Raw genomic sequence first — 15,005 nt, forward strand, 5'->3', positions numbered from 1 at the left:
TAAAACAATCAAAAGACGACAATGGAAACAGCCATTCTCTGTGGGACTGATAGCGGAATATAACAGCTTCACGCAGAAAGATCTGTGAAGAACAAAAGTCTATCTGCACATTCAATTCTAATAAAACTTGCCCCATTTCCCCTCAATGGAGCACCCCCCCCCGGCATTATTACATGCAAGAAAGAATGGTAAATGCTCTAAAAAAGGTTTTGATAGTTATCAGGATAAAGGAAGGTATGATTACCTCCACTTAGGGTCAGTGGTGAAGGGAAGAGACAGATGTGCCCATGAAGAAGAGAATGGAATTCACATGCCGAGCCTCTAAGGCTTCATCAATCCTCAGATCGACAAATATTACTCTAGTGGGGTGGCAGGAGGGGAGAGCCATTCTGAGGGACAGAGTTTATGTCCGGTTGGATTGCTACCTTTGAGTAACTGAATATTAAATGAGTTGTACAATGATCTCGTGTTCTTTACTGGGGGGCTAACGTATCCACCATGAAGTTCTCATTGGCATTCTTTAATCCCTGGAAGTCAGCAGAGAGTTACAGCAAACCTGCCTCCATCCGAACGTCTGTCCCTCACATCCTGGCGCTTTCCTCTCGTCCCTGGATAGGGATATTTGTTACCAAATTTTCTTTCCATTCAAGCAGGTGTGTTTGCCTTGAACAGACATTCTTTTCTACACGTCACTTCAGTTCCAGAGGGAAGAAATGCTGCCACAGGAAGCAGGCCAGTGGCTGTGCCTCCCATGTTAACATCATGCAGAGGAAAACACTACTTAAAATTTTAAACCACCTTTACTCAATAATAAATACTGGTTTCATAGATCAACCACAGACACTGACATTTACAACCTACCAATTGTCATGCATTTCCTATGCATAACTTATAAGTTCAAAGCTTTTCATGTTTTAGTGAAGCTTAATGGCTTTTGTGATGAACGGTATTTTTTAACTGATTGGAGCATTTGCTAACCCAACTTTACAAAATTACCCAGCATCACACACAGACGGTGTCTGCAGATCTAACTCAAGCCAGAGCCACGCTGGTGTTGAATTTACCTTATAATTCTACAAATTATCCCAAACTTCTCTTTGGGGAAGATCAACAGCCACTTTCCCTTTATCTCTATTGCTAGCACGAGTATTTATAAAGTTTCCGAATTTCCAGAGCCAATCTTTCACAAAGAAATAGCAAGTGTTTATCAGTTAACTGGATGTAGATGCTGGGTGAGTCACTGGTTTCCTCCTAGCCAGCTGATTTCTTTCCATGTACCAGCCTCATAGCATTTACTTCAAGAAAATTCGAGATGGTACATGGAATAGGAATCTTAACTAATTCATGACCAAATAAAGCACATGTTTTAAATCCATATATGTTCCTACTAGAGTTAATTTAGAAATGTGTCTTGTCCTTGTATATGAGTTTCAATAGATAATGGAAACAGTAACTCAATGCTCTGCTTTTCCTACTAATTCTGGGTCTTTGCTTAGAAACCTTCTCTGGGACAGATTTTCTTTAAGTTCTTTTCCTTTATACTTGTTCTCTTTCGCACTATCCATTCTCAAACTGCTCTTACATAGAATTGGTAACATTTCCCTCTGATATAAGTATACCTTCTTAGTGCCTTACCCACATTTTATTACATATTATATGTTGTTTATATGATATGATATTGTGTGTTACATGCGCATAACGTGATATCTGTCTCTCTCTCTCACACACACGTACACCCCTCCCTCACCTACAAGAGAGTGAGCCCCTTGAGGGCAGAAACCATGTTTTAATTTATCTTTCTAGTCTAGTGCTTTGCACAGAGTCAGAAACTGTAAATAAATGTTGCTGAATAAATAAAAGTTGAACTTTCTCAAGACTAAAACACAAAAATCCTTTTTGTTTTTCATGGATACTTCTCTGGAGATAAAAGTGGTTTAAACTTACTAACCAAATAACGTGCTATGAATTACGTAGGAACAAGCTACCATTACTCTAATACTTCAGGAAGGAAGAATGAAGGAAAAGATATTTGTTATTTATTCAGGGATCCACACTGGCCACGGAGAAGTCGGTTGTTAGAAGGTGGCTATGCTAACTGGCAATGTTGTACTCTATTCATTAGCGGACGTCGCTCACTTGAGCATCTCATATTCTCTGTATGTTCTAAAGTTTCTTTGGTACAGTATGCCTTGTACTGAGGAAGAGTATCAATCGGTGCAGTCAAGAAAGGAGTTGCTTCTCCCTTTCCTTTTGTGTGATGGGCGGCAGCATTATTCTCCTAGCTTTTCAGGTGTGACAAGGGACAATATGTTTTAGTGACTGTGAAAAACCATAAAGGATGCCACTGCTTTTAGACAGTGTAGGAGCAAATGGCTATATTCTCTGTGCTCCATTTCCCCCTCTGTGAAAAAGGAAAGCATAATATTTAACAACATCACCAAGCTATTGTGAGGGTTAATTAGATTTAATGGGGGAAGGGAGGTGAGCTGATTACGCACTATTCAAATTCAAAGAGTCATTATTTTGTGTCTAAAAATAATCCTGATTTAGGAATAAAATTAATTTGGAAGCTCAATCTTTGGTAATCATCTTCCCACACTTAAAAAAGAAAAAGCCATAGTTTTTAATCAAAAACCCATTCTAAGCACAATCCAATGAAGTACAAATGGAGATCTGTGAATTTCCATTCACTTTCCAAGTAATGCAGTGCACGGTTCATGTTTTTCTTTTTCTTTTCTTTCCTTTTTTGAAGATATGTGTGGAAAGGTTAATTTTTTGGCATGGAATAATATAAACAAATACGGTACATTAATTTTTTTGTTTGCTTCACACGAACATTTGTGAAACAGTTCAAACTACTTCTTTAAAGAATGAGTAGTCAGGTCATTTCTGGTAAGTCTTACTTACTTACTTACTTACTTATTCATTCATTCATTCATTCATTCATTTATTTATTTTCAGGAACTAGTCAGTCAAGTATCTTTGATCCATGTCCTAATCCCTGGACCTCATGAATGTTACCTTCCATGGCAAAGTGGATTTTGCAGATGGTGATTAAGGATCTTGAGATAGGAAGATCATTTCAGGCTAACTAATGGTGGGCCTGAGATGCAATCCCAAGTGTCTTGGTAAAAGGAAGGCAGAAATCTGACTACAAAGGAAGGAGACAATGTGGTGATATCAGAAGCAGAGGGAGAGAGGCATGTGATGTGGGGCCATAAGCCAAGGACTGAGAACAGCCTCTGTAAGACAGAAAATGCCAGGAATGGATTCTCCCCTAGAAGCTTCAAAAGGAATCAACCCAGTCGACACCTTGATTAAGCCCCAATAAGACTCCTTTTGGAATTCTAACCTCCAAAACTTTAAGAGAATAAATGTGTATTGTTTTAAGCCAAAAGAAAAAAGAAAAAAAGAGAGAAAGAAGAAAGGAAAACAGAAGGCCTTCATATGCCCTAACTTGAGAAAGAAAGAAAGAAAAGAGAGACAGAGAGAGAAAAAGAGAAAGAAAGAAGGAAAATTCCTAGACATTTGTGGCTAAGATGAGAAAAAAATCATCTAAATAGTAATCACCAAAATTAATAATAGATCAATTTACTATGAAAATCTTTACAAGAAGTGGAAGTTGGCACCTGAGAAAAATTTCTGTTGTTGCCTAAATCTCACTAAAAACTCATAATAGCTTCCCCCCAAAAAAAAAATTCTTTAAAAATAATATAACAGTGGATAATCCTGGGAAATATTTTATATCTGTCAGGGGAAAAATGTTGCCTCAGTTTTTGGTGAGTGAAGGTCTTTGGCTGAGAAGGAACTTTATTGCTTCATTTAGAACTTTCCAAAGGAAAGGGAGACTATGTAATTTGGTTAGTTGAAGTGTACTCTCTACAGAGAAGTAGAAATAATTCTCTTTTGTTTTAAGATTATCCAATTAAAATTTCCCATAAGACTTACACATTTTTATAACTTAGGCGGTATTACTCACCAAGCAAACTTCTGATTATTCATTCGATTTCCCCGGACCCTTGATACTGGGGACGGATGTACCCTATAGGTAGATGAGAATAATCCAGTCATTAAAAAAAGCACATTCCTGATTACAAATGAACACATTTTAAAAAAGGGGAAAAAAAAGAGCTTGTTTATAAACGATCTCTTATAGGTATGCTTAATATAGAAAGCCCCAGAACTTAATCGCCTCTTAGTAAATGAACACAGTTAAATTCCTATGCATGCATCTCTCCTTTTGTACCACTTTATTTATTTATTTAAAGATTTTATTTATTTGACAGAGAGAGACAGAGAGAGTAAGAGAACACAAGCAAGGGGAGTAGGAGAGGGAGAAGCAGGCTTCCCAAGGAGCAGAGAGCCTGATGCGGGGCTCTGTCCCAGGACCCTGGGACCATAACATGAGCAGAAGGCAGAGGCTTAAGGACCAAGCCACCCAGGCACCCTCCTTTTGTACCACTTTTAACGTAACAATGGCTTGTCATAATGTTCACTGTGAAGAGCTCCACCCCCAGTTTTAATCAAATGGCAGATTCATTCAGTCCAACACAAAGTTCCTGCTGAGCTAATCCTTGCAAAGTTCAGAAGTGGGTAAAAATCATGTAAGGTGTGGTGTTTGCCTAGGATGAGGGTGAGTCCCTTCTGTGGCCTCTTCCTACCAGGGATACGAAGAGACAGCAAGCAAACCCTCCCTGAGTCAATGGCTGGATTACAAACCCTAAAAAAGTGAGCTAATGAAAAGAGCTCAGGATATGCTACCCCAGAATATGATACTTTGGCCTCAGGATTATTTTGAGTTGCAAACAAGTAAGAAACAGCAGGCAAAGGAGGAGCTCTCTACTTTCCCGTTATAGGCCAGAAAACCAGGACATGAATTTCCCTTTTATAAAGCAAATTTTCCTTTGTAAAGGTGTCCCCCTCCCTCCACTTCCAAAACCAGGAAGAAGAGCACAACATACAACTCTTACTCAGACATGGTACTGAGATGAGTCTACATAAATAAGACTTATCTACCATTAGATTCCCCTGTTTCCTGGTCACCTTCTTACAATTTACCCCCTTTAGAAGCTCAAACCCCCCTTTTGACTATTCACTTTCCCATAATTTACCCCTTTGTTAAAATGGTATATAAGAGCCACACTTTAACCACTCCTTTGAGTTACTCATCGCTGAGCATTCCTGCAAGTCTGCATATTGCATGCATAAATGGGTTTTTCTTCCCCCTCTTGCTAATCTGTCTTTTGTCTGTTTATTTATTTATTTAGTCTTTTGTAAGTTTAATTTGCAGGCCCCCAGTCACAGAACCTGAGAAGATAAAAGGGTTTTTTGTTTGTTTGTTTGTTTGGTTTTTCTTCAGCTGCAGGAACTTCATCCAAATGTCCAGGAACAGAATTGGAGACTGGGGGAGGAAGGAAGGTGAACAGTTATTTCTAGCAGAAAAGCTTTCTAGATGTGATGCTCTGCCGCTGGGCTTTGAGGAAGGCAGTCAATTCAAGAGGCTAGCTAAATAGTGGAGAAGTAAAAATTACATTGTCTTACAAGTTTCCGGGGTTAGAATCATCCATCAGAATAATTTATATTTCCAAGCACTGCGGATATCTTCCAATCAGGAGCTAGCTGCTGAACCTCCACCCCTTTGTGGGTCACTAATTGGAAAGACAATATGCCCTACTTCCTGCTTCCTTGTGGCCAACTTCCTGCTTTGTTCTATCTTTACCGTAATTTGTGAGATCTAGGCAGTCTTTGGGTTTGTGGTATCGTTATGTCCCAAACACTTCTCTCATGTACAGGAAAGAAAACTGTCTTTGAGCCCTGTCAGAACCAACAGCTCTGACATTCACTAGAACCCCGTCTTCCACAGTTGTTGAGCAAGTGAAAATCATTTCAAAAACAGATAATACCATTCCAGCTCTGCAGAAGGGCTAAATGCAAACTTTCTGTAAATCCAGAGCCAGACTGCACTTTGCACTGGGAAGGCTTATTTCTTCCAACATCCCTTATTAACATTCTTTTCCTCACAGCGCTTCTCAATGGCTGCTGCAGCTGAGCCGCTCGGCACAGATTTTCTGCTCCGCATGGGGGAGGGGATGTTAATTATGCAGAAAGATGGAGAGAGGCCAGACAGCCCCTCTGGTGAACTGTCTCATTCAAGCACGGCTCACTTCCTGCTGTTTTGCAGCTACAAGGATCACCTGTTGGTCTTGGCATCTGGCCAAACTGGGGCCTAGCGGAAATGACAGACTCAGCTAGAAATGAAAGCCAGCTCATATTCCGGCACCCTAAACTGGGGAGAGAGGGAAAAAAAACATGCAATAGAAATGCAGAAGAATTATACAAAAGGTAGCAAGGCTCATTTTTTCTTCTCTTTCCTTACTTCTTTCAGTCTGTCTGCTTAAAATGCAATCATCAAAATAGAATTATGAGCCAAAAAACATCTCCCCACTTAAATCTCCCTGACCCAAGGGACAATACAGGAAGTCCTCTTAACCTTCCCTACAGTCTCACTAGGGTATCAGAGTCCTACCACCTAAATAAAGTTGTAAGGAGTATTAGCCTGAACACTTAGGATTCTTTAATTCACTCCATATCCTTTCCATGTTTGGGTCCCGAATTCCTTCCTCCTTAACCTTCGTATTTCCATTCATCGTAATTCCACCAGGTGATGTTTGATAATGGAGGTATTCTCTTACTGATGCTTCTTATTCCATATATCAGTGGAGAAAAATGGGGCTGTTTAACTTATAATTACAATATCCTCTAGGTATTTGTATCTTTTAACACAATTTCATTGATCCACAGATCAAATACTGTAAGTAGGCAATTCCTATAATGGTTTAATAGTCTACAAAGAATTCCACGACTTCCTGGATACAAACAAATAATTACAAGGTTCCTTAAATTAAAAGGGTAAAACAAGAATGCTTTTTTTTTTTTCCCCTTCTGAAAGGGGGTAAATTGATAACCCGGAGCATACTTCATTTGATAAAGTCGACCATAAAGGTTTGCATTTCAGCTCCTCCCCCAATTTTATTTCGTCAAAAAGATATGCGGTGTTTTCGTGAGCTCGGGCTACGCTGGGACACTTCTGGCCATTGCCTCCCTTCCTTCCACATATAGCAGTAGCCAGGCAGGTAGCAAAGTCAAAACCTCAGTAGGAGAAACCACCACCTAATCTGCATGTCATGCATTATTCATGAGCTCCTGATTCCTGCACCTGCATCTGGGCAGGAAGCTTGCAGGGAGTGTTCATTATGCTTCTCTTAGCCTCACACAGGCTCGATTACTGCTAAGCCACTTTGTTCTGTAACTAAGGGTTTCAGGCCTTAGTACTAACCGCTGGATATGGAAATAAAAAAAAAAAAAAATCACCGCCCTAAAGAAAAGAGCAATTTGGGTTGTTGTGCAACACGCACTGAATCCTACAAATTGGATGACTTATGTTACATGGAATAAAGGGAAGCCGCACCAGTAAGGCCATGCATACCAACGGTTCTGTTGACACGCGTTTCCTCATCTGAAGCGTGCAGCATGTTTATAATTGTGCCCAGCACAGGGCTTAATTTAGCTTCCTTGCTAAGCACGTGAGACTTTTAAAATATCTTAATACAAAAATGGTTCTTCCTTCTTTGGATATAAGTCCAAAGAAACTGACTCTCAAATCTTGTATTTTAACAACTGACATTTGTCGTCAATCAAGAGGATACAATCGCCCAGTTCTTCCCAATGGTTTTATGAACCTTCCTGAATGGCCGGTGGCTGGAGGCAGGAGACAAAAGCCAATACTCAACACCAATTACTCATGACTAATGAACTGCTGGGGGAGGATGTCATCTACTTTTTTAGTATCCCCACCACAGAAAAGTTGGCCAACTTAAATCCAATCTTCTAGCCCCAGATGAAAACAGAATGATGTGGTTAAGAGTACAGACTGTAGAACCAGCCTGCCTGGGACTGAGTCTCAGCTCCACCATTTACCAAGAGGGTCATGTCATCTTAGGGTGAGAGCCACCTAACCTCTCTGGGCTTCAGTTTTCTCATCTGTATAAATGGAGGCAGTAATGGCGGCCATCTCCAAGGGCTGTGAGATTTAAATGACTTAACAGTTGTCAAGTGTTTCGAACAGTGCTTGGGACCCAAGAAGCAGTCAATACACGTTTGCTATTATCCCTAGCAGTGTTGATTGGATTGGAAAGGATGGGAAGATGAACCTGGAATATCCAGCTAATTCTAGGGGATTGAGATGACAAATGTGCTTTACAGACCTGCAGTCTTAACTACCATGTTTATATGACTTCACTGAAGGCAAAGAAGTAACAAAGAGAAATGAACACATACAGAGTAATAAGAACCTACTTATAATAAGAACTAATCGACTACTGTGATTTCTACGATATGGCTTATTCTCTGACATCCAATTTTTCTGTTCTTTATTAGAAGATCTATCTTCTGTTTACGAAATTGCATGATATTTCGGTTACATCCCGTTCGAGAACAAGTCAGTAGTCACACCAATACAAAATCACTGCTTTAACGCTGTGTGCCACACACTGTACTAAGCACATCAGACACATTATCTTATTTTATCCTCATACTCTTATTGTTCATATTTCTTCAGAAAATAGGCTTACAAGAGTTAGGTAACTCGCCAGAGTGACACAGCTAGTGAACAGCAAAATGGGAACTTGAACACAGTTCTGTCTGACTTGTCCTACTCCTCATTATCATCCAATCCTATGATCGCGTACATATTCTTCCCACACAACCCTAAAGGATGCAATAATGTGAATTAGCACCAGGGGCTTCAATGAGAGATTTTTTTACATGTATTTAAGACCAACTGCATATCTTATAATTAAATAAATGCAAAGTGAATGTACTAGTTTTTTGACCCAAAATCGGCACTGGACAAAACATGAAGCATCTGGGTACTCAAAAGAAAGTCAAAGTTACTACTGATCTCTAACTGCTTATTAAATTTCTTATTAGTGTTGCTATTTAAATCTATCATGTACAACACATGTAAGGTTAGATGGTATAATTAATTCTAGCTACATCTACTTCTTTGTTTACTTTTTTTTTTTTTTATTTATTTGACACAGAGAAATCACAACTAGGCAGAGAGGTAGGCAGAGAGAGAGGAGGAAGCAGGCTCCCTGCCGAGCAGAGAGCCCGATGCGGGGCTCGATCCCAGGATCCCTGAGCCAAAGGCAGAGGCTTTAACCCCCTGAGCCACCCAGGCACCCCTTGTTTCCCTTTTTTAAAACAGAACCCAGTTCAATCTAACTTCAAAGATGAAACCATCTTTGTCATGGTCATCAATGGCCTCCACGTTTTCAAATCTAACGGTTAATTCTCAATCTTCATCTTCTCAAACTCTCAGTAGCAACTGCCTTAACTGATCACCCTACCCTGAAAAGCTTTCTTTGCTCAGCATCAGGGACATTCTTCTGCCTTTCTTCCTCTTCCTTCTATCCCCTGCATGAACCTCCTCTTCTCATTCTTTTGAACCATAAATGATGGTGTAGCCTGGATATCACCCTGGAAGGGATATCATCCCTTGGACTTATGTGCCATCCATATCACAACAACTCTTAGATTTCTATCTCCAGCCTGATCTCTAGATCTTCTCTGAATACTAGGCTTGGGTTTTGCAAACTTGTCTTTCTCAATGAATAAATAAATAAATAATTTTTGAAAGGTGTTTCTTTCCATATCTTCCCAGACATAAAAAAGGGAGCATCATTCACCTAGTTGCAATGTTGGAATAGTACTTGAATCCCTTCACGCTCTCATGCCTCATGTTAGAAAGCCTGCTTAATATTGAGAAAAATCAGAATAAACTATAATTTCACAGACCAATAAAATATTTATTGTAGGTAATTACTCATCTAGCAAGATTACAGATTTTCATTATCAACATCATGAGAAATTATAAAGTACAAATATTTTCTGTTCTTCAGTCTTTTTCCTATTATATATTAAAATTATTAGCCCATATTTTCATCCATAAATTGTTCCAATTATTCAACAAATATACACACTTTAACATCCCAGTTTACTACATTTATGGAAGAACAGATTATTCTAGAAGTAATTCCACAACTATTTGTAAATATCAGAATTTTCTTATGTACAATCACATGAAAGATAATTTTAAAGTAATTCTTGATATTGCTTCCTTTTTACACATAGTTGTACTGAGTTAAAGTTATCTCGATTACTCATGTTATTTTGGATGTTTTTTATTGTAAAATATATACATTACATTTGACCAATAAAATATGTGTGTGACTCCAGCATTTGAATTAAAGCGAGCCTTATTTATTCTCAGCTTTTATTAAGCTCGTGATTAGATGACTATGAGGAATGCCATCTATTTTTCAAACGTTCTTTTTTCTTATTATACTATAGTCTCTCTCTCTTGCAAAGCCACTGATGTGATTTGTAGAACAGTGGCCTAACCTTAAACATCATATTGAATTAACGTGATAAATTTTTTCACTATATACTACAATGGTATAAATTTTGTTAAAAATATAGCATTTTAGGGGCGCCTGGGTGGCTCAGTGGGTTAAAGCCTCTGCCTTCGGCTCAGGTCATGATCCCAGAGTCCTGGGATCGAGACCCTCTCAGCAGGGAGCCTGCCTAGTTGTGATTTCTCTCTGTCAAATAAATAAAATATTAAAAAAATTTTTTTTTAAATATACCATTTTGAAGGGAGCAACACATATTTCTGCTATACATCAACAGAACGTAGGATTCTAGAACGAGACCATTCGGTTGGCACAACTACATCGTATTAATTAATCCCAGCCTCATCTCTCAACAGCTCCAACTTGTTCTCGCTGTGTCAGTGACACCGAAGGGTCTCTGCCTTTCTTGTTGCCTGGTCAGCAGATGTTCAACTCTAAAAAGCCTTGTTACCTGGTTAGCAGATGTTCAACTCGAAAAAGCCGTCTCATTCTCCAGGTCTCGGCCAACTTGCTCTAAGTTCTCATAGCACATGTGCTTGTTAGCACACGATGACTGGAGATGGCATTTGTTTGTATGTTCAGTTTAGTTTGTCCATCGAAATAGACAGTTTACTTCAAGGGGGACAAGGGAGCTTTTCTTTTTTGCTCACTGTCCGATCTCCATTACCTGCCACAAAGTGGGCACTCAAATACTAACCACTGCCTGATTAGACCCATTTCTCTGCCAGACTATAACTTCCAGCATGGACGGCGATGGCCATGTCTGTCACCACTGCATTCTCAGAGCTCAGCATATAATTATTATGAGCAAATAAACGTGGGGCTAAGCAGTTAATAATTGGGGCAGGCAGCTGGGGAATAATAATATCCATCTTTCCTCTACTGCTCAGAGCCATACATGCATCACTCATATCTTTAATTTAAACATTTATTGTGTACCTACTATTTATGCATTAATTCAAATAGTATTGGACATCTATGGTGTCAGGCACCATTCTAGGTTCTTCAGTACTGTGAACCGTGTTGGATGAGGGAATATTACCTCTATACAAACAGGATTCAACTTCAGGGAGCCTACAGCACAACCATGAGTTTGGACAATGAATGGTCATCACGGGTAACGTGATAAATGGCCATGGGAGCAGATAAAAGGGGCGTCTGAATTAATAAAGCTTCAGAGTAGACCTGGAAGTTTCCCTAAGACAACGGAGAGAGGCGCGGAAGGGTGGAAATGGCCAACAGCAAAACTACAGACTGTTTTGGGTGACTGTAGTAAGGGATTTGGCAGGTCTGGAGGGTTAGGAGATTAGGTACTAACAGGGTCTTGATCAGGGTAGATCTCGTGTATTGTGCGAAGCAGTGAACTCAAAGAATTAAAGGACAATGTCCAAAGGCTTTTAAAGTTAGAACTGACACCATCAGATTTGTGTACTAGAGAAGTCACGTTGATGGCAGGGTAGAAAATGGCTGAAGAGAATCCATCATTATACCGGAAGAACCACTGGAGACCTACTGTAAAAATGTTCTGAAAGCAGGATCCAAGAGGCAGCCGTGGGCACAGTGGACTAGGAATGGAGAAGGAGCAAGGGGAAGACAGATACATAATAAATGAGGTGTTATCCCCGGGATTTGTGTAAATACATGCAAGATGTGGGGAGACAAGGCAGAATAAGGAAGCAAGTTTTAGCTAACACCTAGACTTATGAATTGGGTGATCAGAGGAGCCAATATAAGTAACAAAGATTACGTATGGGGATTAAAAAAATACAGTAAGTTTCTGTCCATTGCTCATACAGGTCTGGGGTTCAGCAGAAAATTTTAAGAAGAGAGCCGGAGATGCGAGCATCCTTACCAGAAAAATGGTTAATGAGACATGAATTTCATGGAGGCACAATGTAAGTGACAAAAGCAGCAGATTTAGGCCTGGACACCATGCATGACTTCTTGCATGACTTTATTTTTACTATTTTTTTAAAAAAATATTTATTTGTGAGACAGAGAGAGACAACAACCACAGGAAGGGGCAGCGGGAGAGGGAAAGGGAGAAGGAGAGAAGCAGCGTCTGCTAAGCACAGAGCCTGATGCAGGCTCCACCTCACAACCTTGAGATCACGACCTGAGCCAAAATCAGGAGGTGGATGTTAAACTGACTGAGCCGCACAGGCACCCCTTTCTTGCATGACTTTAAACCTCTTCCTACTCATTCAGGGGATGCCAGAGATCTCCACTTATTGATTGGAAGTTGGGAGTTTCATGACTCAATTTAGGCTTGTAAGATCTTATAACCATTATTAAGAGAGGTAAGACATGATCTGTTCTAAACATCTCTTGATGTCAGAAAAGCCAAAAATAATTCGTTTTTCCTTCTGTTTTGCCTTGGGCAGTAAATGGCCCCAACATCAATTCCATCAAGCCACCCGGAAAACACAGTCATCCTCGACTGAACCTCTCTCCCCATATCCAGCCCAATCTCCGGCCTGTCCAAGACACAGCCTCCACTCAATCCACTTTTCATTTCCACAGTCACTGACCTATTTTAACCCGTACCCGTCTCTCAGCAGCACCCCGCCCAAAATCTTCTCTCCCATCCATTTTCTGCACTAGAGCCACAGTAGGCATATTTAAAAAGCAAATCTGTTCTCACTCCACTATCCCTTTAGTGGCTTTTCGCTGCTGTTGATATAGACCTAAATCTCCACTGGGCCTACACGCCAATGATCTGGTCCCTGCTCACGCCTCTAGCTTCACTCTCCCACAATAACACCCTTTCCCACACCCTGCTGTGATCCAGTCATCCCGGCGTCCTTTCGGGTTCTCTCTCTCAGCTCTGTGTCTCTGCATGTGTTGTTCTTTTATTTGTTTATTTTTTATAGTTTTATGTAAGTCATCTCTACACCCAATGTGGGGCTCGAACTCATGACCCCGAGATCAAGAGTGGCATGCTCTTCTGACTGAGCCGGCCAGGCGCCCCTGTGTTGTTTCTTTTATACAGAACCTCCAGCACTGCCCCTTCACCTCCAGAACCTTCCTCATTCTCAGCTCTCAGCTCAAATACCACTTTGCTGTCCCTGACTGACCACACTGGATCATGTGTCTGTGTTACAGACTGCCATCATTCTTTCCATTAGTCTTCACAGCTCGTATCAGGCTTATATACACTTGTATATGTGAGTGATTATTTGATGGGGCACTTGGGTGGTGCAGTCAGTTAAGCATCTGACTCTTGATTTCAGATCAGGTTGGGATCTCAGGATTGTGAGACTGAGCCAGGTGTCCGGGGGGCTCCATGCTCAGTGGGGAGTCTGCTCAAGACTCTTTCTCCCTGGGCCACCTGGGGGGCTCAGGCTGTTAAGCATCTGCCTTCCGCCTCGGTCATGATCCCAGGGTTTGGGGACAGAGCCCCCTTTTCCACCCACCACTGGGTTCCTTCCTCAGTGGGGAGCCTGCTTCTCCCTCTCCTCCCTGCTCATGTTCTTTCTTGCTATCTCTGTCTGTCTCTCTTAAATAAAGAAAAGAAAAACCTTAAAGAAAAAAAGTCCCTGTCCCTCTCCTTTGCTGCCCCCCCAACGCACACATGCACACTTGCTTGCTCCCAAAGAAATGAAATCTTAAAAAAAAAAAAAAAAGTGATTATGTGATGAAAAGCAGGAACTATTTCTCCCTAGCTCTCCACTATATGCCCAGTAACAGTTCCTACATCTGGTACAAAGTAGGCATATATTAAACATTGCTCTGTAAGTAAAAGGAGATAACAGGAACTCATAATAGGAGCCTTTTCATTTTCCCTCAGATCTGTTGTCCCACTATCTGGAGAAGTGAATAAGTAAATATATCTAATAATTTAATATTTAATATTGATTATATATTTATTTCTAATATATATTACAGATAAAGTATAAAGCAGAAGGAACAGTTGAGTGAAAAGTGCCGTGGCCTCGGTGTTGTCCAAAAGAAGCTTGGATCCTCCCAGGAGATGGGTCCTTTAGATCTGCTCAGGCAGATCTGTGTGCACACAGGACCCATCCCAGGCCAGGAGGCCAAAGCAGACCCGTCCGTCACCTTTTCACCTCTGGGGAAGTCTGGGCCAGACTGGTGGACAGGGTGACGAGACTGCCGAGACTCACCTGAGGTATACGGTTTAGTGTTGAATCAATGACAATTTCTTGGTTTGCGTAACGCTACTATGATTATGTAAGATCTCAACAATAAGGAAGCAAAGTAAAAGGTATTTGCGAACTCTCTATATTTTTGCAACTTTTAACTCCAAAAATCAGAGCAAAACATTTTAAAGTGCTATTTCTTTGCTGGGAGAAGAATATAAGCGATACACATTGTCTAAAAACTACTTTTTCCTATTTTATTTAGTGATGTGTTTTCTCATTCTTTTCAACAGTTATTACTGATAACATTCATTCCAGGTGCACCGATAAACACAGTATATGTGCGTGCACACATTGTCTCACACCTTTTTCTTTAAGCATACAAACTCATCAATCAATTCTGCTACTTTGCCATCCCAGGTTTTACATG

The 15,005-nt window shown here is 40.4% G+C and overlaps 1 protein-coding gene across 7 annotated transcripts in view; it reads right to left on the reverse strand.

The window, feature by feature from the left end:
- KLF12 (Kruppel like factor 12) overlaps positions 1-15,005 on the reverse strand; it is a 436,995-nt gene that overhangs the window by 64,947 nt on the left and 357,043 nt on the right. For 6 of the 7 annotated variants that reach the window (XM_045978044.1, XM_045978050.1, XM_045978045.1 and 3 more), the window contains one exon: positions 3,980-4,042. The exons of the other annotated variant lie outside the window; for it this stretch is intronic. In XM_045978044.1, coding sequence (XP_045834000.1) covers positions 3,980-4,042 — 63 coding nt within the window. The remainder of the gene's footprint in view (positions 1-3,979; positions 4,043-15,005) is intronic. 7 annotated transcript variants of the gene reach the window in all.

Source organism: Meles meles, chromosome 14 (assembly GCF_922984935.1).
Source record: "Meles meles chromosome 14, mMelMel3.1 paternal haplotype, whole genome shotgun sequence".
Classification (NCBI taxonomy): domain Eukaryota; kingdom Metazoa; phylum Chordata; class Mammalia; order Carnivora; family Mustelidae; genus Meles; species Meles meles.